This window comes from Ursus maritimus, unplaced genomic scaffold (assembly GCF_017311325.1).
Source record: "Ursus maritimus isolate PB19 unplaced genomic scaffold, ASM1731132v1 scaffold_3, whole genome shotgun sequence".
Classification (NCBI taxonomy): domain Eukaryota; kingdom Metazoa; phylum Chordata; class Mammalia; order Carnivora; family Ursidae; genus Ursus; species Ursus maritimus.
Window position 1 is genome coordinate 68931258 of NW_024425563.1, and position 25783 is coordinate 68957040.

The following is a 25783-nucleotide window of genomic DNA, read 5'->3' on the forward strand; positions in this document are numbered from 1 at the left end:
AAGTATTTGCCATTATTTTCTGAATGTAGTAGTGCCTGCTAAGTTTTGTAAGCCAATACTTAAAATGTCTCATTTACTGTGTAGTAATTACACACCGGGCCGGATTTAAACAAGGCAACCCACACATTTTTCATTGCCAAAATATATCAAGGTTAAAAACAGATGCTGAACTTTTTCTGCCAAAAATCTGAATAACATAAAATATGTTTATCATTTCAAAGCTTAAAATTAATATATATAAGGTAATTAGGCAGACGAAAAGCTGACAGCAAAAATTTTGTTAGATTTCTGATGGATCATTTTCAAAATATTATTTGTGTATTTTATACCAAGAGAATGAAAAACTTTATATTTTAAAAATAAATATATTTTGAAAGAAATAAGACTTTCTCTCCAAAGGTGACTTACTGAATCATTCCGACCAAAAAAGGTATAGATTGCATACAAGTAGTAATCAAATAGCTGAGACATGAAATGGATAACATCAAAGGCAATTGGTTTAAGAATGTTCATCATCTGCATATATTTACCTGAAAAGAAAAAAAAAATCAAAATTAGAAAAAAATTAAAATGTTAGTCTATTATTATAAAGAGACAATAAGAAAAAAACACTTTACCAAAATATATATTTTTAATGAACTATTACATTCCTCAGTCCCTAGCCATGTTTCAAGTACTCAATAATCATTTGTGGCTAGTGGCTACTATATTGGACAGCACAGACATACATACTACCTACAGAAATGTTTTTATATCATTATATTTTACTACATGTCAAATATTCATGGAATATCTATACTCTTCTACAAACGACACTGCACAAACACACAACACAGTTCCACATTCTTGGAGATTCCATTTAAAATAATTTCCTCAAAAATGCTTAGGTATAATAAAACAAAAGACAATGTACTTGAGAAAAGCAGGTTTTTTCCCCCCATAAGTTTATATACACATAGCAAAAGTAAAAAAGGAAGAACAAAAAGGATACATGGAAGGCACTTCCTATTCCCCTGAATCCTAGCCCTGTGAAGTCTTGTGTCAGAGGCCTAGGACATTTCTTTATCACCATATCGCTCAAGAGCTCAAGACTCTCAAAGTGCCAAGAAAATGTCCTCCTCATTCCTTCCTTTGGGAGATGCCCATATTACGTTCTCTTTTCTCTAAACATATGATACAGTTACCAAAAAAATTTTTTTAAACCAAAATTTCTGCATTTATAAACTTGTTAATGTATTTGAAGGGTGCATGGGAGATGGGCTGAATCAAATAAATAATAACACATCCCTAAATGTGTTTCTGTTTCATGGGAAATAAAAGAGAAAGGAGCACATCCATATAAAATGCTCTTCTGCAGATGTTAAAACAGGCCACTTGCCTAATTTCCAAATGAGCAAATAATTCAGGTGCTCACTCTACTTAATGCAACTGTTACAAATTTTAAATTGGTACTACTGAAGACACCATGACTCAAGAGAAACACATTAACCGCAGTAGAAAAAAATGACAAATTTACTCTAATGGAAATGTCTACTATCGAAACCATTTCTTTATTATTTAAGAACTCTGTACAGCCGTCTTAATTTACATGAGCAATGATTCTAAATAATAGATAGTCAGGAAGAGAAATACACACACCAAAAGTAGAAACCATTCAACTCAGATTCTATTCTTACTCTTATTTACAAGTCTTTTGTTTCAGAATCATCTTTTATAATTATTTTACACAGACATTTTTAAAAATGACAATTGAAAAATATTTGAAAATTATGCTCCTAGAACATTCTGGATCACTATGCAGATATTTTATCAACTACAAACATGCAGTTTTTAAACTGCAACTATTCACACATAAAATAATGTGACACTGTGGAAAAAAAAGGAAAAATACTATGTTATACTATTTTAACCTATAAAAGAAAAAAGAGAGATAATAAGTAAAATGAGGTAGAATGCAAATATCTGGGTTGATACATATCCAGAACACAAAGCTCCTCTCCATTACTAATAATAAGATTAGCCATTGTTCATATAATTATTCTTAAGAATATATAAATGAGTTAATAGGTAAAAGCTATTTTAAATGTTGCATTCAAAAGAAAAAATCTAGATAAAACCCATCACTCTAAAAAAACTTTTAAACATATTTATATTCATTTATTCATTTAATATTCAACAAAGACTTTTTGAGGGCTTACTATGTCCTTGGCTTTGCATTAAGACACAAGGAATTAGAGTCCCTTAGATGGTCATATAAGGAAGGCAGCCACTGATAAGCAGGCTGCCAACATATTAAAACATATAAGAATAAGAACTCTGTCTTGCCAGCTCAAGAGGGCACAGTAGGCCTTGGTAGGCCTGAGGAGGCTTATGTACCTCCTCAGAATTACTGAATTAAAAGAATTTTACAGTGGATTAAGCCTGTATCTATGAAGACAAAGGGATGAGGAGGTAAAGGTGAGTAGGTATGATCAACAGAAAATGAGAAATCTCAAAAAATTTCTAAACCAAGGGTTGGCAAACCCTTCTTGTAAAGGAACAGAGTACGTGGTTTTAGGCTTTGCATGCTGTGGCAACTACTCAAGCTAAACAAATATAATAATTATGTAAAATCCTATAGCAGGAAAATACGGGAGGGAAAAACAGAGAATATGGAAGGGCTCTTTAAGACTTTAGAAGTGATCTTTAACATTAAAAATTAAAGAAAATAAATTTAAAAAAGGAAGTCTTCTAGAAGGTACAGCAAAAAGACAAAAATATGGAGAAAAAACACAGGAGACAGGAAGGGGCCAATCTTAGGGACTAAACATTTGAGCAACAGGAAGTCAAAGAAAAAAGAGGGCAGAGAAAATGGGGAGGTGGAAATCATCAAATAAATAGTAGTGGTAGTCACAACTGAGAAGCACAAGAGCTTTCAGACTGAAAGGGTCATGAACTACCCAACACACTTAATGAAAAATAACTCACACCTAGACAGATCACCAGAGAATTCCGAAGCATTAAGGGAATAAATACTAAAAGCTTCCAGGGAGAGAGAGAAAAGAAATTCATCTACAGTAAAATGAACAGAACACTAGAAGTTTCAACGTTCTAAGGAAAAATAATGTTTAATCTACAATTCTATATACAGCTAAATTGTCATTCAGTGAAATGGGAAAATACAGATATATTCAGACTGACAAGAATTCAAAACTTGTACCTCTTATCACCCTTTTCTGGAAATTTTAACTAGAATAAAGGCAAGCAGAAACAGACCAAGAAATTGCCTGCAGGTAGGCTGCTGGCAGGGGGACCTGGTGTGGGAGAATGCTGTTTTTCATCACGACCTTTTCTTTACTATTCACTGTGTTACAGTGAAAATACTACCTTAATAAAAATGTAGAAGCATGGCTCTGAAGTTAGCTTGTGGTTCATTCAGATGCACTTCACCTTCCCTTTCTTCCCTTCTAGAGTTCCCTAGAGAGGAGAGGTGAGATGAGTGGACACACAGTGTGCTTTGAGAACATGGAGGAAGGTTATTTAATACCCAGATTGATGCCAGGCTGGCCGACACCCCAGAAGGGAGGGCCTTGGCCCCTTGCTAAGAGGGCTCTTGGCTTCATGTAAGAAAGAATTCAGGAGCAAGCCATCCAGAGGAAGGGACAAGGATTTATTATGCATAGATATAAGAAGGCAACTGCTTCATAGACAAAGTAGCAGTCTCTTCTCCCAGGTGAGGAAGAGGACCTCCCCTTTGCCTCTAATAAAGGGTTTTATACGTTTTATTTAAGTTAGCTAATGGTGTAGGGAGGGGTTTACTCTTTAACTTTGGGCTTATCATTCACACTAGGCAGTTAGTTTTTCCGTATCTTAAAGTTATGAAATTACCCACAGGAAGCAATTTTAAGAATGTCCAGGCTGTGTGGCTTTTATTGCCAGAGGGAGTGGGTCTTACGGTTTTCCATGAGTCTGATCTTATGATTCTTCATGACCTACTGACTTTTAGGTTAAGGTTCAGCCTAAAACCAAAATGGCTTTGCTTTGGTGAATTTGTCTGCTAAGCTTCCCTCCCCTCCTGCCTTAAGATAACTGAGAAAAGCATCTCTTTCCAAATGATCATCTGTGAGAAGTTCTTATTCTTGCTTCCAACCTATATTGTAACCTCTCTGAACTTTGTCTAGGTGTAAGAATTAACTTTCCTGATGTCCTCTACTAATCATGAAGCATGAAAAAAGCTTACTGGTTCTAGGCACAATCTGGGTTCTACCAGTTAGCAGCTGTGTGACATTAAGGCAAGTTATTTATCTCTGGGCTTTAAAGATTTGGTGCATTAAAAAGGGTATTATGAAGAATTCATGAGAAAATGCATGTAAAGTGTTTACATAGCCAATAACAAGGGAGCAAGAAATCTTAGCTACTGCTGTTATTTTAAAATAATTATGGTTATGATGAACGCAATAATGGAGAAGTTTAGATGCTATGTAAAAGAAACCTAACCTGATGAGGAGTTTCACAAGGGAAGCACTGTTAAAACTATTACCCTAAAATCTGGACCATGAGTCACTCATGGGGAGAAGCCACAGAGGGAAACCAACCAAAGAACAGCATGGAGGAGAACTGTAGTTCTTCAAGAGGAACCTGGAGCTCATCAGCAGGGGGCACAGAGAGACACGCCATCACCACCTGAGAGGTGGCCGGGGGAAATTCAATTGGTGAGCCCCACTCCTACGCAGAGGAGTAAATACCAGGTACAGAGAAGGGGCTGAAAGTGTGTGTTCCTCCACTGTGGATCAGGACAAGAGAGGAGGAAAATATGTTTCTCCAATAGTCAAGGTGTTAAAAACTAAGGTTTGTCAGTCCAGTATATTGGGCACCTACGAAAGTGAAAAGTGCTTGGCTGGATGCTCTATATGCTGCATCTGTAGGAGCTGACAATCTGATGGGGAAGAGCAAGAACAGAATCCAAGCTGAAAGGATGTTCATTATTCTTATTACAGTGCAGTAGGTTGAGACATCATCAATGGATATAAATAGCACAGAAAGGTGAACTGGAAATGCTATAAATGAGGCATAAAGGAAAGGAAGGAAAAGTCAGTTCAGCTCAAACAATTTAGAAAAACGCATTGAACAATGAAGTAAGGACCAGAGTAAAAAATTAATAAGTCTGTTACCTAAGTCCCTAGCTTTTATTCCATTCTTTGAGAGCTTTTATTCTATTACTTTATTGTTATCCTATCACTGTATTCTGTTATTTTTTATTATTGTTTGTATATTCTATCAGCCTCCCCAAATCTCCAATATCATTTTCTTGTATATCGTACTGAAGGATGACACTTCTTGGATCATTCTCTCAAAATATCATATTGTATATACAGCTAACCAGCTCAGAAAGTGTTTTAAAACTGCTTAAAATATTTCATATAAATGGCAAATAAAATATAAGGTGGGGTTTTTAAGATTATTTATTTATTTGCCAGAGCAGCAGGAAGAGGGAGAAGCAGACTCCCCGCCGAGCAGGGAGCCTGATGTGGGACTAGATCCCAGGACCCTGGGATCACGACCTGAGCCAAAAGCAGACACTTAACCGACTGAGGTACCCAGGCACCCCCTAAAATATAAGTATTTTTAGAGAAACAGACATACTGGAATGTAATCTAAATTAAACAATGATTATTTTTTTCCTTAAAACATTGCATAAGAAAATATTAAGTTTCTTAAAAGATAACTATTCTGGTTTCATGTTAAATCTGGATGCATGATGTGCTGGTGTGTTATTTTTTTTTCAGTTGCTGAACTAATAATTTTGTCCTAAGGTCTACAGTTTTTACAAGCATGGATTCTGGCAACCTATCTTCTGCTCCTCTCAGACCTATCATACCTGCTCAAGTGAGAGCTGCCTCTGGGAGACAGAACCTTGAATAGCAAGGCTATTTCAGTGATGAGACACATTCCTTAAAATTTCTCTGCCTCTGTCTGCAAGAAATTGTCAGGCTGATAGAATTTTCTCTTTATACAAGCAAGCATTCTGATTAGTTCTCTACACTTGTGAATGGCTCCCTGGGCCTTTCTAACAGATTTAGGTACCACCTGGGGCTGGGAAGCCCCATTAACACTTTTTTGTTTAATCTCTCCTAATTACCTGCCAAATAAATACTACTTGAAAAGGACATTTTAAATATGCCTTTAATGTTCTAAAATGTGCCTCCCAACTATTGAACAATTAGTTCCTTCATCTTCCCAGGCACCCAAAATTAATCAATCTTATTTACACAACTGTACTTCTGGCTTTTTAAGAAGAGACATTACCTCTGCCCGTTTATTATCTTCAAGCACCTCTATGCAATAACAGGGCATAGAATAGCATTTACTGGTTGGAGACCCCTTAGCGAGTGGTTCTCTTAAAGTTCTATTTTATGAATATGTACAAATTGAAGATAAAGACATCCCAGGGAGAGAATGCGGTAGGGATAAAAGTCTACTGGAGGGAATAATGGAAGCACCTAATCCCAGCTCTAAATGGGAAGACATGAGAATTAAAAGCATATGAGGCATTGTTTCCTAATTGCAATTCTAGTAAAACATCTGGTGGTGGCGAAGGCTGAAATCACAATGGTTAGAATCTCTTCACTGAGTAAGGTTTACTCAGGACTGTTCTGCTTTATAGGGTTGACACAGCAAAGGCCCATAAGAACGCAACTTTTCTCAGTTGCTTAAATCCACTATTAGAAAACAATGTCCACTATGTCAATCAGTAATCCTTAGATAAGAATTTGTTACTGACTTCTGAATTTAGCACCAATAGCACATTTCTATCATTATTTGATCCCCTTCTTACATAATGAACAGCAGAATGCATTGTTTTTTCATTTCTTTATGTCTACCAAGAAGATTTGAATTGGTTGTCTGCATTTAACTGAATGAAACATGATTTTCCCCCTCCTCAATATTGTTTTAGCCTTATAGATTTGATTTGATCTGATTCTACTAAATATATGTCTTTTAGAGTAAAAGCAACATGACATGATGACCTCTAGCTCTTTTTGAACTAGGTGAGGTAAAAAAATATAAACTACCACTTCCATGTGGTTGATTGTACTATTTTCCCCCCATTATCTCTACCCAAAGATTATGCCTCCTTGTCCAATGCCCTGCACTTATAGTGCCCTCCTGGGGCAGAAGTGTACTTCTCTCTCCAATAGTCAAGCCCGACTTGCCATGGCCAGGGACTTACAGCAGAGGAAGTCAGGGTGCCACATCAGAGCAGAAGCCTTAAGAGTCATAGCACGGTTCGGCTCTTGCTCTTTTCCCCGTGTTCCAAACTAGTGCTATTTTTTCAGCCTGCATCTCAGAATGACACATGGAACAGAACTAAGGTGATCAGGAGCCAATAAGCATCATGTAAACTTTTGTGGTTGAGAGCCACTCACGTGCTAGGGTGGTTTGTTCCTTCAACATAACCAGGCAAAAGATGAATTCATTAAACTACATCCCAAGCAGTGTGTTCAGAAACCAAAAACTACAGTGGGTCCAAAAGGCTGAGGAGGATGACCAGGATTTTAAAACATTTATCAGTAAGAACCACTTAAGGATAATGAGCACAGTGACCCTGAAGAATGAACTGGGGGAGCATAAGGGAAGAAGGACAGTATAACTACCGCCCATACCTAAAAAGTGATCACAGGGAGAATAGGAGAAAAAAGTATAGATTTACTCTTTTTGCTTTTAAAGGTATAACTAAGACCAACAGACAGAATTACAGAGAAAAAGAAATTCTGGTTTATCATAAGGAGGAGATTTCTACCAATTAAATCAGTCTAATAGCGAGTGAAATGAACAGTCTTGCAAAATAATATCTATCCAGGGACTGTGAGACATGAAACAAAGATTAGTTGGCCATCGCAACTTAGGGGCATTAGATAAAGAAATCCTAGTTCTATAGGAATTTATACCAGATGAACTCTCAGAACCCTTCCAGTTGCGGTTCTATAAATTCCATACAGTAACTCATGATGTTATGTTCAGTTAGCTCTCTTGGTTAAAGAAGAAAAGTTAATTTCCCTGGCAATGATCAGCCAAAAAACACTTTTTAGAATCTGTCATTTTTCTGTGTGTCATCATAATGTATATTTTTTCTTTTCCTCCCAACTCATTACTTCTTTTCCACTATTTTTCCTAAAGAAAGTGGGGCTTCTAAGAAGCATTTTGTCTACTTTACCCTGTTCATTAATGAAATTTAGAAATTATCTTCAAGAACACAGACCATTTTATCAGAGCCAAGAGTAATCAAACTAGGCAGCAGGACATTATCATCTCCATATAAACAGAATACAGAGATTTTTTTTTTTATAAAGCACATTAAAATTCCTGACTAGTATAGATGACTTAATTAATTTGAGAAGATATCTCTATAACTTATTTGTCAAATGTACAGACTGACTTGTGAGATATAAAGGTTAAGATGGCATATAAAATGCTGAAATACTGACATTAAAAATTCCACATCATCTTCAAACTTAAATATTTTAAATGGCATTTCTTCATGTTATTTGCCTTCTACAAAATCATCAATAAAGGTCTTATCTGTAATAAGAACAACTCTTCCTATGGTGTGAACATTTAGCTTGTAGAACTCTTGTGTCTGAAAATGCCAGAGAATCACTATTCACTCTGCCTATCTGACAGGAAGATTGTGAAGATCAATGAAACAATTAAGCACAAAATATTGTGTAAATGTAAAATGGGTACTATCGTCATCCTACATATACCTCCAACTCACATAGAGGATTTTTCACTACATCTCAATTAATTGGAATATTTTAGAAAAAGCAGAAGACACAAATACTAAGTAGTTAACTGAAAAAAGAAAAACTAACATTAATGTTAGTATTATTCTATTTGAACAATTATGATGAGAAAGCACTGACATATCACAATCTTAAAACCTTCCTAGTGGTGCGCACTGGAGTGTACAATGAAAACCCCAATAAAGTAACAAAGTAGACTAATTTAACTAATAATGTTTTTTTAAAAAGGTGACTACTTACCAACAAGTCTTATTACATTCAATGTTGTATTTGTTAAGATGGGTGCATTCACTTTATTTAGACTATAATCTGACTTCTTCCTGCTTTTTAGAGTTTCTCTAGAAATGCTTAATATGGAAAAACAAAACAGAGTTGCAATTAGGGTTGTCAACTAGTAAATCAGTAAGTTATTCTGATTAGCATCTATCCTTCATTCACGAATTAGTTACTGAAACTGTTACCATGTGTCAGGTGGGGATACAGCAATTATAGAGCTTACAAGTCCAGAGGGGAAGAGAAATTCATAAGCAAAGAAATAAAGTACTATAGTGTATTTCTTTGATTCTAAGACATTCATTATCAACCATTAAAAGAAGCTATGTCATTTTAAAAAGAACAGATGTTCCAGGGAGATTATATATCAAATGTACCAAGTATCCTGATTTCAGACTTATAAATATGAAAAAATACCCTCCTTAGAATCTCTAATATCTAAAGTATAAGGGAAGAGGATAGAGTCTGGGTTTGGGGACGACACCAGGTTCAAAGAAAAAAATTGAAGTTATATGGTAAGTACATAAAAAAAGGGGGACAATACATAATAAGGTCAGAGGTAGAAGCGAGGGTACTGAGAGAAGCACAAAGAGTTCACACGGAGAATGAGTGGGCTGAGGGAAAAGTGACATGAAAAAAGGTAAGGGAAGGCCAGACCACTGAAGGCAATCAAATCTAAAGAGTACGAACCTAACCCTGAACGCAAATTTTAACCAGGAAAATGACATGAACAAATTTGTATATGAGAAAAAAAAAATCTAAATTTGTATCCAAGAGGGATTAGGAGGGGGCAAAACTGGAGACAGAAAGCCAAGGTAAGGTGGCTGAGTCAATAATCTGGCACAGAGATGATTTTTGCATAAATCTAGATGGTAGCAGTGAAATACAAGAAATTTTGATAAATTCAAGAGACACTTTGAAGTAGGAATTGATACTAATTGGTTGAATGCAGTTTGTGTTTATATTATTCATAGTTCTTAGTGGTAAGTTATGACAGTTTAGGAGAGTAACTGTCTGCATAACCTTACCAAAAATGCAAATATATACACATATACTGGCAGACACTATCTTACATGTTCATTTAAGTTAGAGCTTTTCTTTCAGCCAAAATATACCCAAAACTTCCAATGAAGAACTCCAACAAAACAGTTCTGTTCTGTTCATAATGGACCGTAGATGGATTTAAACATCACACATACATGAAAACCAATAGAAACAGTTTTTCCCAGTTCAAATATCTACAATCACATGAGTTGCTCATTTTTGAGGAGGGAGATTATATCAATCAGGGTTTCAAATTAAATAGGTACTAACTAGGTACTTTGGGAGTAAAAGGTAGGGCAAAATGTACTTAAGTCTCTCATTAAAAATTAAGTATATTTGTGGTCACTAAATGTCTAATACTTAGTGATGAAATTAACTCACTTGCATATAAGGGCCATTTAACAGGGAGAAGGTGACAAAAAATTCTTACATAATGATCATAGTTTTTGAAGAGGACAATTTATCACAGAAACAAAACAACAGAAGGAACCTTAACAGGAGGCCCAAAGAGTAAATGTAATTGGCCTTGGAAAGATGAGTGGAGACTCTGTATTTACTAGACTGAGGCAGGAATTCCACATACAAAACAAGTAACTACTTTCTTCCTTGAGGTTTTCTAACCTATGCGAAGCAGGAATTGCCTCCAAAGGCAGTATTGGTTTTATAAATCGCAAGTTTGTTTTTATGCAAAAACCACTGCTCTCTAAATTAAGAGCTCTTTGATTATGCCCAATATCAAAAAACTACATTTTCAACCTTTCAGGAATCATTTTAAAACATGCTGACTCCTGTCACATGACATCAAAAGCTACAGAAATATTTAATTTTTGTTTTTTTCCTAGCCTTTAAAGGAAATCCTTTATTTAAGTGCAAAATATAAAATACGAAATACCATTCGATCTAAGAACAATTACCTTTTCACAGGTGCATCACCTGTTTGCTCATCCACATAATCTCGTTTCAGCTCCTCAGGAACGTCACTGTCACTGTCATACTCCTGATAGGCACTTTTTTCTTGTTCATCAGATTCATACTGGAGAAAACACAGTATATTCAACAATGAGTATGAACAGCCAACCTTTCTTGGAGTCTTTCAACACAATAAGAGTATCCAATTTTTAAGAAATAGTTTAGGGAAGAAAGTTCTTAATAACTCATTTCTAATTTTGCCATCAAGAATATTAACTTTCCATTTTCTTCTTCTTCATCCATCTTAACCAGCTCAAAAGAAAAAAAGGAAAATAAAATACAAACATTTTATGCCTACAAAAGCTTCTAAATGTCTCCCCCAAAAATCAAATCTCCATGTAAAGAAAACAAACAAACAAACATAAACATTGTGCTGGGCCTTTCGGAGATGAAAAAGAGTGTACATTTGACCAAAAAAACCCCAACAACAACAAAAAATCTTCTCTTCCTCCAAGTGGTTTCATCATACTTACTTCCATTTTGCTAATTCACTGTAAAGAGGCTGAGTATACAATTCTGGTACCGTTGAAATGTTAATTCAGTGTAATAAACTCTTAAAACACACATGTCAATGTCCTAATTCATTATGATGAGATTTAATTCCAAGGGAGCCTTAGAAAATTATACTGAGCACTGAGGGACTACTGAGAGCAAGGATGAAAATGGCATATTTCCTCTTGAGAGGAAGATTGCCTTCCTAACTCTGTCATCATCTTCATGGCAACATGGCCCCGTGCCAGGGGACAGTGGAGTCCATGCACAGGAAAGAAAGCAGCAGCAGCATTATTGCTTAATATTATAAATTAATATGATTAAATCATGGCTAAGTGTTTTGCTAATGTTAAGTGCTAAGTGCTTTCATAAATTTTCTCACTGAATCTTCAGAACAATTCTATAACAAAGCTTTATCCCATATGCCAGTTGAGGAGCCATGTCATGAAGACGTGAAAAGAAGTTAGTCTCCTAATACAAAAACCATTTTTTGAGAGCTTAAAGCAGTGTGACAGGTCGTAGTTAGATGTGGACCCTGACTCTCAAGGACTTATGCGGTACCTGGAAAGATTAGATCACACATTAATAACTGCAAATGAGCATTCCAGGCATTCTCATCCACTTGTACACACTGTGATCTTGATAACATTCAGAAACAGGATCCACACAAACCAAGCTCTCCTGGTTTTTAACAAAGAGCTTCATAATTCCACAGTACAAGAGATCCTTATTCTTGAGGATTCTGTATTTGCAAATTTCCATACTTGCTAAATATTATTTGTAACCCCAACATTAATATTTCATGACACTTTCACAGTCAATCATGGATATGTACAGAGTATGGAGCAACTTTTGAGTTATCTAACACGCACATTCCTAGCTGAGTGCAAACAAGGTGACGCTCTACCTTCTTGCTTCAGCTTTCCTACTTAAATATCCTTGTCACAGTCCAGTGTCACATTTAAAAAAATATTTGTACTTTTTGCTGGTGGTTTCCCTGTTTAGAAAGGCTCCCAAGTGTAGGACTAAAATTCTACCTAGTGTTCCTAAGTGCAAGACTGTAATATGTCTTATGGCAAAAATACATGTGTTAGATAAGCTTCATTCAGGCTAGAATTCTAATGCCATTGGCTGTGAGTTCAAGGTTCAATACTATATATTAACTTAGATGTCTTCAAGCAAAAACACACATAAAACAAGGTTATACAATGATCAGTTGATGAAAATGTTGTGATCAAAGGCTCATAGGAACTTAATCCTGTATTTCACTTAGGAACAATGGTTCTGCATTTGCTAATTCAGTGTTCAAAGGGACTTTATAGAACACAACTGGCATGAATAAAGAGAATCGAATGCTATGAGATTTAAATTAGCAAACTACCAGTACAGAGGGATATATTATTTCAAAAATATTGAAAAGACTTTAAATCCCTTGCAGTTTAGTCTACTTTAGAGAGGCAAAGTATCACTAAGAATCACTAAATTATATTTGTAAATATGGCTTACTATGAAATAATTTCTAATTCATGATAAAATATGACAATGATATACTTTCATGACAATTTTTTAAAAATTTTATCTTGACCAAGCAAAAAAGAAAATGCCAAAACTAAAATACATACACAAATTCAACAGATTTTCATCAAATCTGAACAGCTTTCACTTCAGCTTCATCAAATCTAAAGTAAAATCATACAGGGTACCCTGGAAATCATGAAGACCAGAAGGACCTATCCAAATTAAATATTGTAAAAACACAGATAACTGTGGAGTAAACGTTCACTCATTGTAAATATAAGAAAACTGAGGGTCACAGAGTTAAAATAAGTTGCCAAGGGCCACAGAGTTAATAAAGGTGACTCATTCAACTGCCTCCAAATCCTTTCCATTAACTCACACAACCTGTGGTTTATACTATGTTTTTTGAGCTGCTCAAAGTGTTAAAACATTGTACTTCTAAATCCTAAAAATATCCCTCGTGGGTAACCAGGCAAGACGTTACTCTCTCTCCGATAAAGGGACATGGAACAAAATGATCTGGATGCCTAAGAGTGGAGTTGAGAACTAAGTGCAGATGATCTATTCCCTCATCCATCTATCCAACAAATCACAGAAATATGCAGTGAAGAAACTATACTCCTACCGATTTAGTAATCTAGTTAAGAACATAGAGCAATCTAATAAGAGAACAAAGTAAAGGCAAAACGTATTTTTCAAAACGACATTTTCAACAAAGCATGCTGTAAAGCCGTTACTGTACAAGTGGTATCACAGGTATATAAGCATATAGGTAGGAAGGTGGGTAGTAAATGGATAAATAAATCTAGCTAATTACCTTGCTCACTGGGTAGAACACTTTTCAATAAGAAAATCTCACTTATGTTCCACAATAGAATACTACATACCCCATTAGAAGCCAGGACATCTTCTGTTTCTTCATCTTTGTGGTTAGCCTGGATTTCAAATGGATTCCCATCACTACAGTACTGCTCAAACAAGGTCACTGTTTTTGAGGATGTTGAAGCTGGTTGCTTACTAGGTGAAACTGATGGGGAACGAGACTGTTCCATGAATTTAAATTCCTAGACATTAAAAAAAGGAGTGAGATACCTTTTAGCAACAACAATAAAATTCAAGTACATAGCATTCCATCAATATAAATGTAGAGTTAGTGAAAAAAAAATTAATCCTGACTCTTCAGGTCATTCACTTTTAAATCTTGGTAGTTGTCTGAAAGCACAAACTTGAAAATATGTGCTCAAAGGTTTCCCTAAAAACAACTCAGTTGCTGATATCACTTTGAAAATTATTATCTGCATCAAGCTACTTTTGGCTTAGTTTATGGAACTGCACAGAAAATTTTTGAAAATAACTTAAATATGAATAATCTAAAATTTTTAGCATAGCATCAAAGACCCACCAGAATATGGTTTTAGGCAATAAAAAGGCCACAATAAAAATTAATCACTGTTAATAATAATTAATTATATGTTTGCACCATTTAAGGTACTCTGTAAAAACACATCAGAATCTTTCCTTGTTATATTGATGTCTATCAACCTTCATTTCTTTTTCTTCATACACCTAGAAGTAGACAACACAAACACACATGCTGAGGTCAGATGATATGTCTTCTAGATCTAAAGTCTGCCATTAATCCACTAATTTCCTATATAATGTTAGGAATGTCACCTGGCTTCTCTGTGCCTCAATTTCTTCATGAATTAAGGGAGACAGTCAACCTCTAGTACAAGAACCACAATGCTAAAACCAAAGAGCTGTTCCCAGATGAGGAAGCCAAGGTAGTCCAGAGGGATTCTGTGCCAAGTTCAAGATCACACTGCTCATTAGTGGAAGAGATGGAATAATCTCTAAAGTTCCTTTGAAGGGCGCCTGGGTGGCTCAGTTAACCGTCTGCCTTCAGCTAAGGTCATGATCTCAGGGTTCTGGGATGGAGCCCCATAGTGAGGAGCCTGCTTCTCTTTCTCCCTCTGCCTGCAGCTCCCCCCTGCTTGTACTCTCTCTGTCAAATAAATAAAATATTTAAAAATAAATAAATAAAGTTCCTTTGAATTACAAAACTCTTGATGATTTTTCACAAAAATTTGGTACACATTTTTCTTACACCTTTTAATCTTTTTAATATTAATCTCAAATTTAAAATCTTTCATAGTCAAAGATAATCTTAAAAATTACACGTTTGTTAAGTTCCAAATGATGTGTTTATTTTTAAATTGCAGCTACACATTAAATCACATCCATCATAATGCTCAAAAATGATGCCATTATTTTTATGATTCTAAACAAGGGGTGAACTATAAGTTAATGATTTTTTTAAACCGAATCTATAGGAATACATGTGTCAAGAGAACACTGTCTCAGTTGTGAATAGTTTTCAATACTTTTTAAAATTGTTGTTAGAACACTTAACATGGGATTTACCCTTTAAAAAAAAAAAAAAGATTTTATTTTTAAGTAATCTCCACATCCAACATGGGGCTGGAACCCACCACCCCAAGATCAAGAGTTGCATACTCCAATGACTGAGCCAGCCAGGCGCCCTGGGGTCTACTCTCTTAAAAAACTGTTAAGTGCATAATATGGTATCGTTAACTATAGGCGAAATCTTGTACAGTAGATCTTTCTCCACCTTGCATAACTAGAAATTCAAGGTAACTACTTTACAGGAGATAATGCTCACTTGGATGGAAATATTTCAAATGTACCTTGTAAGAAATTGTTTGATAGTTATACCAAGTATATGTGCTCATACGTAATTTGATGATTAAATAAAAATTCAAATAAAATTATTATAGGGATCCTAAAATCAATGTTAGAACTCTAAATAATGTTAAGGAATCATCTTACTTAAGAATTCTAAAATAATGTTGGGGTGCCAACATCCAATTCTTGGTTTCAGCTCAGGTTGTGATCTTGGGGTTGTGAGACTGAGCCCTGGGTCAGGGTCCAAGCTTAGTGTGGAGTCTGCTTGAGTTTCTCTCCCCTTCTCCCTCTGCCTCTCCACCCGCCCCCCCACCCAGGCCCCATGCACGCTAGCTCTCTCTCTCTCTCTAAAATAAATAAATAAATATTTAAAAAAAAGAATTCTAAAACAATGTTAAAATCAATGTTAATTTTGCTGTCTCTAAAGCATTTATTAATCAACATGTTTCACTGTATTTAATATCTCCACATTAGGAAAGGAATATAATAGAATGGATAAGTAAGCTACTATACAATATAAGCACAAAGACTATCTCTATTAAAAACTTTTAATCATGTATTCTTTACATTTATCTAGAATAAGAAAGTTGCTTCTAGAAAGCTATTCCTTCCAAAGGCAAAATCTGAACATACTGGACCTTCTATATAGGGACCTAAGTTTATACATTGTGTTTTGACATTTGGTATTTGTAGGACACCACCTATCACACAAGGAGTGTTTATCTACAATGTGTTTCAACCAAGGGAAAAAGAATCAGTTAATATTTTCACAGATTACATATTCTGTGAGGATTCAAGGAATCAGTTAACTAATAAAAGTTAAGAGTATTTTTTGTTAAAGTGCCTCTTTTATTTCTGAGGCATTGTCTCACTACAGGCACATTTATGAGTTGCAACATAAAGTAAGAGCCTACTAGTTCCTTTGAGAAATGACAAACAAACAAGAAATCACAAGCATTCTGCGACTATAAGCTTTTTCATTAAAGACCATCAAAATACAACTGATCAATTTTCTGCAAAATTTAAATAAAGCAGATCTCTTTCTGAAATTAAAAGAAAAAGATTAGGCAAAAGAGTTTTCCTGAAGTATATAAACTGAATTTGTAAAAAGAGACAGATTTTGACATCCATAAAAGGATCACTCTTATAAAAGAGACTGGCTATTACTCACTTTTAAGCAAGGAAGGAAAGGAGCCATTTTTTAATTTAATGATTTTATAAATGATTTTTTAATATCTGGATTTTTTTTTAAAGACAACTAAATAAAAGACAGAGTCATTTGTTCCTAACAGACACTTACATGAAGTTGCAAGATGCTGAAATTTGACTTCACAGGACAAAGCTCCCAGGTCTCATTCTCTAGAAACATTCTCAGTTCATCAAGCCGTGTTCTTAAAAAAAGGAAACAAACACTCCAAAAAGTTAGAGGAAAAGTACACTGCACACAAGAATTAAGAAAATAAAATACATTATAGAATTATCATAATCATAATCAACTTTGAGAATCCATTCAAACCAACACAACAAACACATTTACTTTTACTTAATATTTTATCATCTTTAAGAGAAAAAACTCTCAAATATTTACTAACCTCACAATATCTCTACTATATTACAAAAATAATGAATGTACAGGAAATGATATTTTTATTAAGGGATGAAACTAAAAGCTACTCCCCGACTCACGTACTTAAAATATCCCTAGCTAATCATATATCAATGCCAAAAAACAGAGAAACAATTTACAAAGTTTATGAGATCATTAATACTAATAAATGCTTTATGCTAAATAGCAAAGATCTTAATCATACTTACTAAGCCACAAGATCAAGATAATTATCACTCTCCAAATATATTTAGCTCAGGGCCTATCTCTACACAGCACTTACAAATTAAATTACCAAGTACGGCACTTACATAGCCAGCATTGCACTAACCACTTACATCACATTGATATCTTCTTTCTTTTTTAATGCTATTGTGGTTTACTGTCTATCCTGAATAATCAGTACATTATGTAGGCAGTTCTAGAAAAGTAACTACTTCCTTCCAGTTGACCCAGAAAACAAAAGGCCAGTGCCTGCCCTACTTTTCCCCTTCTTGCAAAAGCTTCATTGTTATTACTAACCTGCTAAAAACAAAATCTAGATTTTTTTAAAATTCACATTTCTAAAGTAAAGAGGCAATAAATGGGTAACTTTGTAAGAAGCAAAAGCTGCACCAAATATTAGAATTAACAGAAGGGGACTTTAAGATAACTATTATAATTAAGTTAAATAAAATAGAGAAAAAAGATGTACAAATAGAAAGGAGAAGTTCAAAGAATTGCAATAATAAAAACAAACAAAAACAGAATCAGACATTCTGTAACTGAAAAATACAACTACCTCAAATCTAAAACTTGGTTAAGCAGAAGACAGGATTAATGAACTCAAGACAGATCAATAGAAATCATCCAAACTGAAGCACGAATTGAAAACAAAAATGGAAGCGACAGAAAAGCTCATAAAAGATACATGAGACACAGTCAAAACACCTAGTATGCACACAACTGAATGGAGAAGACAGAATGAATGGAAGCAGTTTTGAAGAGGTAATGGCAGAGATTATCCTAAAAGTGATTATGCCCAGATCTCACATCATATACAAAAATTAACTAAAATGGACCACAGACCTAATGTAAGAACTAAAACTGTAAAAGTTTACAACTCTTACAATTCAGCAATAAAAAGACAAACAACCCAACTGAAAAATGGGCAAAGGCTTTAAATAGACATTTTTGCAAAGATATACAAATGACCAATAAGCATATAAAAAGATGCTGAATATCATTAGTCATTAGGGAAATATAAGTCAAAAACATAATGAGACATCACTTCAGACCTACTAGGATAGCTATAATCAGAGACAGACAATTAACAGGTGCCAGTAAAGATTTGGAGAAATTAGAGTCCTTATATAATGCTGATGGAAATTTAAAATGACAGAAACACTTTGGAAAACAGTTTGGTAGTCCTCAAATTGTTAAACGTAGAGCTACCAGCAATTCCACTTTGTATTGGTCTCCTGTGGCTGCTGTAGCAAACCCCCAGAAACAGTGACTTAAAACAACAGAAATTTATTCTCTTATAGTTCTGGAGGCCAGAGTCTAAAACCAGTATCACTAGGTCGAAGTCAAGGTGCCAGCAGGGCTACAGTCTCTCCAGAAGCTCTGCACATCATCTACCAATCTGTCCCTTGCCTCTTTCAGCTTATGGCAGTTACGACCATTCTGTGGCCTGTGGCCTCAGCACTCCAATCTCTGCCAGTCTTCACAATATTTTCTCCCATGTATCTGTGTCAAAGCTCTCAATAAGAAAACTCCATGTGCCATTATTGGCTTTTAAGATGGAAATGGTTGCGCACAAGGACTGGAGAACAGCTTCCAGAAGTGAGAATGTTCCCTAGCTGATAGCCACCATGAAAATAGGGATCTCAGTCCTAAAACCACAAGAAACTGAATTCTGCCAACATCCTGAATGTGCTCAGATGTGGATTCTTCCTCAAAGCCTTCAGATCAGAGCCCAGCCCTGCTGATCCTTTGATTTTGGCCCTTTGAAACACCGAAAAGCTCAGCACCTAAACAAGCTGATCCAGACTTCTGACCTCAGAACTGTGACATAAATAAATGGATGTTGTTTTAAGCTGTTAAGCTCATGTCAATTTATTACATAATAATATAAAACTATTACAGTGAAAAAAGGTACCAACTCACAGACAAAAGCTGCTTAGCCAACCCTCTGCATAAAGAGTATACAGGAAACAAGATAGAAAGTAAAAGTATATGATAAAAACATATAAAAACACTAAAAGGGTAAGAAAAGATAAATGCAGTTACAAAGTTAGTTCTTGCACTATTCTGGAAGTATACTAACCTACAGTTGACTGTAACAGAACAGGAGTGTATATTGAAAAGACAGTAACCACTACAAGACTCTATTTTTAAAAAGCTAAGTGAGAAACAAAATAGCATTAAAATAAAAAATATGCATCATCAATCCAAAAGACAGGAAGACAAAATATAAATGGAAAAAGAATAACACTCTTAGATATAAAACAGCAATATGATGGATTTAAGCCCAACTATACCAATAAATACGTTAAATGGAAATAGGAAAAAAAAAACAGTTCAAACAATATACAAAAATTATCAGACTGGATTTAAAAACAACAACAACAAAACAAAACAAGATTATCTATATGCTGTTTAAAAGAGACACACTTTAAATATAAGGCCATAATTAGACTGAAAGTAAAAATTATACACAAGCATGATTTCTTACAATTATGAAATAGGGTGGAATTTTTTTTATCAAAATTTTTTCTTCATCTACTATGATGATTCTTACAGGATTTTTCCTATATTCTGTTAATTAGTAAATTAAATTAACTTTAAATATTTAGCCAAACTTGTACTCCTATAACATTACCTGTTTGTGAGGTCATTATTCTTTTTAGATAGCACTGAATGTGATTTGCTAATATTTGTATAGAAAATTTACATCTATGTTCTTATGAGATATTCCCCTTTAATTTTTCTTTTTTGTAATGTCCTTGTTATGTTTTGGTATCAGTGTTATGCTGCCTTCATAAAATAAGTTATGAAGAATTCCCTCTTTGTCTACTCTCTGAAAGAGTTGGTGTTGATATTTCTTCCTTAAAGGCCTAGAGATGGAAGTGTTTTTTTAAAAAGTACAGATTCAATTTCTTTAAAAGACACATGTCTATCAGATATTCTCAATTTTATTTTGTCTGCTTATTAAGTTTGGTTTTATAAGAAATTTGTTCATCTACATGCATAAAGGTGTTCCTACCATTTTATTATGTATCTATATCACTACACATTCACTGTATTCTTTTTTTAAATTGAAGTATAGTTGACACACTATCACATTTTTAATGTCTAGGATCTATAGATCAACTTCTGATATTGTTTGTTTGTTTGTTTGTTTTGCTCAGCCTTGCTAGTAGTTTATAGAATTCTATTATACATTTGCATTCTATTTCATTGATTTCTGCTCTGTAATTTTCCTCCTTCTGTTTCCTTTTGTTTAATTTGCTGTCATTTTTGTAACTTCTTGAAATGGAAGGTTAGGGCACTGATTTTCAAACTTTCTTCTTTTCCAAAAAATGCACTTACAGCTAAAAATTTTCCCCTCTGCTTTGAATCCCGTAATTTTGATGCCATGGTTTTATTATTCATTTAAAAAGATTTTCTAATTCCCAATATGATTTCTTCTTTGACCACTGGAAATAGATTGTTTAATTTCCAAACACTGGTGCATTTTCATGTTATCTCTGTTATTTATTTCTAGTTTAATTTCACTGTGGTCAGAGAATGTAAGCTCTATGACTTCAATCCTTTGACATTTTTAAAGAACTTGCTTTATGGCACAGTGGATGATCAATTTTGATAAACTTCCTGTGTGCTCTTGAAAAAAATATGTACTCTGCAACTGTTGTGTCTCTCACACATGCACAGACACACACACACACGCACATACAAAAGAAGCAAATATTATTAAATATGTTAGTTGAACACATATCCTCAGTGATTTTTTTCTGCTTCCTTTATCAATCAATCACTAAAAGTGGCATACAAAAAAATCTATCATTATAGAACTGTCTCTTCCTCCTTTTAATCTGAATATCTTGCTTTATACGTTTTGGAGTTATGTCAGTACAGGCATACAAATTTAGGATTGTTATATCTTCCTAGTGAACACTGTCTTATCATTACGAAAGTATTCTCTTTATTTTTAGCAATACTTCTTGACTTAAAGTATACTTTGTCTCTTAGGAATGTCTTTACTCTGACGTGAAGTATCTATAAAAGCCTACCACAGATATCATACCTAATGACCAAGCACTGCACAATAAAGACCACGCCTTGTCACCAGTTCTATTCAAAATTGTACCAGAGGTCCTAAAGAGTAAGTACAAAGATTAGAAATGAATATATAAAACCATCATTATTCACAAATGGTATAACTGTATACATAGAAAATTCAAAAGAATCTCCCAACTATTAGGTTTAATAAAATGCTTTAACCACCAGATCACAGGAATTTCAGGTCAACATACTAAATCAACTTAAACAGGCATATATCTGTATGTGTATACAGGTATGTGTATGTGCAAGAAACATCTGGAAACTTTAAATAAAAAGCAAAACAATTCAGAAGGGCATAAAAAATATTTATACAATACTAAAAACAGGCAAGACTAATCAGTAGTGATAGAAGTCAAAATAGCAGTTATCTCTAAGGATGGTTTTGAATGAGAAAGGACACAACAGATCCTTCCAGGGTAGTGGAAAAATTCTGTATCTTAACCTGGGTGGTTTATGTGGTATACATATATGTAAAAAGTTATGGAATTGTACATTAAGATGTGTGTACGTTTTATATAACACTTTAATATATTTTTTCAAAAGAAAAAAAAATCTTAATAATCTTCTCATTCCCCTAACTAAATTGTCTGCAATAAAGGCAGGCTTGTTTTAAAAATACGGCCACAGAGGGCCTTAGGCAACATCAATCCACTAGTGAAGGGTCACAAGGTCACGACTAGTAGACAGCAGAGGGGCCCTGATTTCCAAATCCTGTTATTTTTATTGCACCACTGTTGAAAAATATAGTCAAAGGCAAAAATCGACTTATTTTGTGACTGTGAATGATAAATTGGTTAATATTATCCAAATTGATTTTTAAAGCCATGGAAAACTTCCTTTACATCTCTTTGCCCAAGAACATTTTTACACAAATTGGAAGATTTGCATTTTACTTTTTTCTTCTATTTGACTCTATTAATACACATAAAGAATAACAGTTACGATGAAAAAGCAGTGAGTACATAAACTACAAACTGCAATCAGATGCTGAATAACAGAAATGAATGCTGACATATTATGTGAAAAGCAATCCTAGTTTTACTATTTAAGCAGTTCAGGTGCCCCCTATGTCTTTAAAAAACAAGCTACAAATAGGCTACAAAGAAGCTCCTGTGGTGTACAAAAGAATAGGTACAATTAAAATAAAATTTAAAAGATTTTAAAGAGCAAATATAGTAAAGAAGACAATAACCAATCTAAGAGGCATCTCAAATATGCTGACCTACTAATTAAAGGGAAAAAAAATCTACCAATTGGAACTGTGTGAAATCCAGATCTTTTAATTAACCTGATAAAAGACTTGCTGCAATAAAAGTCAGGTTCTAAAAACAAATGATAAAATCAAACACTTCAAGGAAGGTAAAGATTCCACTACAAGCCTGTCACATTTAAAGAGAAGGAACTTGATGCTCAGAGAAATAAGAAAACCAAATTACAGAGGTGGTAAAGCTAGTAAGTAGTACAGAGGTAGGAACCCAAGGCCACTGATACTACCACACTGGCCCAAAGTGGAAATCAATAACAACAGTATAAACTAAAAGGAGTTTAAGAGTGGTACTATTATAAACTATGGCAGAGGAAGTTAGTCTGACATCAGATAGATACCATAAGACTTTGTTCTCATTTTAACTCCAAAATTTAAGCCCTATTGTATAGTTGAGAGATGTAAACATTTTTACTTTTAAATAATCTAAAATATTATTTTAAAAAATATAAAAAAATATTAAAGATAATTTATTGGTACCATTACCACCAAGTCCAAGAACATTTGTTTTCTAAAAATATTTCTCCTATTTTCCCAAGGAATATAGCAAAAAGAGTTGTGACAATTATCTCCTATCCCACGCACATTATCTCATACAACATGATCTTACCACTCCCCCATCAAATTTTCCTCCTCTTGAATCTGGGTAGCCTCATGACATGCTTGTATTCAATGGAATATGGTGGAAGGACTGCATGACTTCTAAACCTACATCGGAAAAGGCTGGGTCTTTTGGAAAACTAGTGCTGTGGGAAGCCAGGTACCAATAAGAGAAGTCCAACCACCCTGAGATCATCATACTGGAAAGACCACATGCAGGCACTCTGGCTAACAAATTCAGCTGTGTACCTCCTTCTAGCCACATCTCCACCAAGGTGCGAGCAAAGCCATCCTGGATCCTCTAGACAAACCCTACCATTAGCTGAGTGCTACTCAGTCACCTTAGCCAATCCTCTAAGGAGCAGAAGATTCATTCAGTTCATCTCTTCCTAAATTCCCGATTACATGAAATAGTGATAAAATGATGGTTTTAAACCCTTAAGTTTCAGGATAATTTGTTACACAACAATAGAAGTTAAAACATAAGTTGGATATTTATAAATTTAAACCCTTACATTTGTTATATTATTTCCTTAAAAAAAAATCTCAGATCTATCATAAAAAAACTAAAACTACGGATCACTTATTTACTGCCCTCTCTGAAACCTTAACCAAAAGCACGTACTTAGCAGAGAATATATGGGGGGAGAAAAAGCAAGTGACTTCTAGAAGATATAAGGCCCAGTACTCAAAAAAACAAAAAAGATTAAATCACTTGGTCCAGACAGAAAACAAAGAGAAGTATATACATAATAAACTTGATCCTAGAAACACACATCTTTAAACTTGATGTTAGAGACACCCATTTAAACACACATTTCCCACTCAGGCAATGGGAAAGTTTTCCTCCCTAAAAGGACACGGGACCTCTCCTCTCTTTTAACACCAGTTGCGTACCTTTAGGATCCTCGAAAATATTTTATAAGATTTGATCATTAGAGTAATTACAAGTTAAAGTCCACTTGTTAAATAGAATTTCTGGCAATTACATATTCTACATAATTTCTATGTCATTACTGTTTAAATCATATAATTTGTGCTTTGGGGGCTTCTGCAACATTTGGCAGAAGAATGATAGCGTTGGATGTATACAAACTCAGCACTGAACATAAAGGAATTTGTCTATTTTGTCTAATTTTGTCCTAGAAAAAGATAATGGCATACAGACTTTCATACAACTAACACAAGCAACATGAGTACACTTTATATAAATAAATGTTCCACCCAAAGAGTAAAATGCTTCTATTTCCACCTTTTAACTATGCCGCTATCTTTAAACCCATAGCCTAAGTGGACTCTAAGTTACAATAATTTGGTCTAAACATTTCTTGACTCTCAGGAGCTCTATTTGGCAGTACAGCATCATGAAACAAATTATAAGCATATTTTAACACTTTTATTAACAAAATTAAAACCCATTTGATCTATATTTCATACTGCTTTTAAATATTTATGTAGTATGATTTGGTGAAGAAGATATTAAATTGGAATTTAACAGATTTAGATTCATCCCCAGCTAATGTGATGACTTTCATCACATTAATGTGATGTGACTAGCTTTACCACCTCTTAGAAATGATGCCACCTGTTTGTCATTTCTAAACCACCTGTTAAGTTTATCTTGCTTTATAAAGACAAAGATTTATTTCAGAACACATTAATGGTTGGCACTAACTTTACCAAATTATTTTTATTGTAATTTTCCAAATAGCAGCTGTTGGCGAGATAGTGACCATAGCCAGTATATAAGCTGGACTCGTTTTGATACTGGGGATAGAGAAGAATACTTTTAGAAAAATTAAATCTTCACTTTTTAACCTATTCCAATATTCCAATATACAACACAGCAACAAAAAGGCAAGATCTACAGGCAACACTTATGGAGACCTTTTCGTTTAGCCACCCCACTTACCCCATTTCACAGCTGATAGAACCACCAGCCAGAGAGGTAAATGATTTGTCCCGTGTCTGAGAGCTGGCAAGCACCAAAAGTGGAATAAGAACCCAAGCCTACGATCTCCCAGTCCAGCTCTCCTTCTAAAAGTACTGTACAGTCTCTTCAATGGGAAACAAATTTCACACATATTTCTAAGAGAAGTCCATTAAAACGATGAGTGTTTTGGAAACATTTAATAATTCATTTCTATAGTCTCTAATTTCATCAAGGTAAACTTTGGTGAGGAATCTCCATCATGGTCATAG

The 25783-nt window shown here is 34.5% G+C and overlaps 1 protein-coding gene across 1 annotated transcript in view; it reads right to left on the reverse strand.

The window, feature by feature from the left end:
• VPS50 (VPS50 subunit of EARP/GARPII complex) overlaps positions 1-25783 on the reverse strand; it is a 124030-nt gene that overhangs the window by 30144 nt on the left and 68103 nt on the right. Inside the window, 5 exon segments of the mRNA XM_008686241.2 lie at positions 409-530; positions 9024-9130; positions 11015-11133; positions 13967-14143; positions 17086-17176. Coding sequence (XP_008684463.2) covers positions 409-530; positions 9024-9130; positions 11015-11133; positions 13967-14143; positions 17086-17176 — 616 coding nt within the window.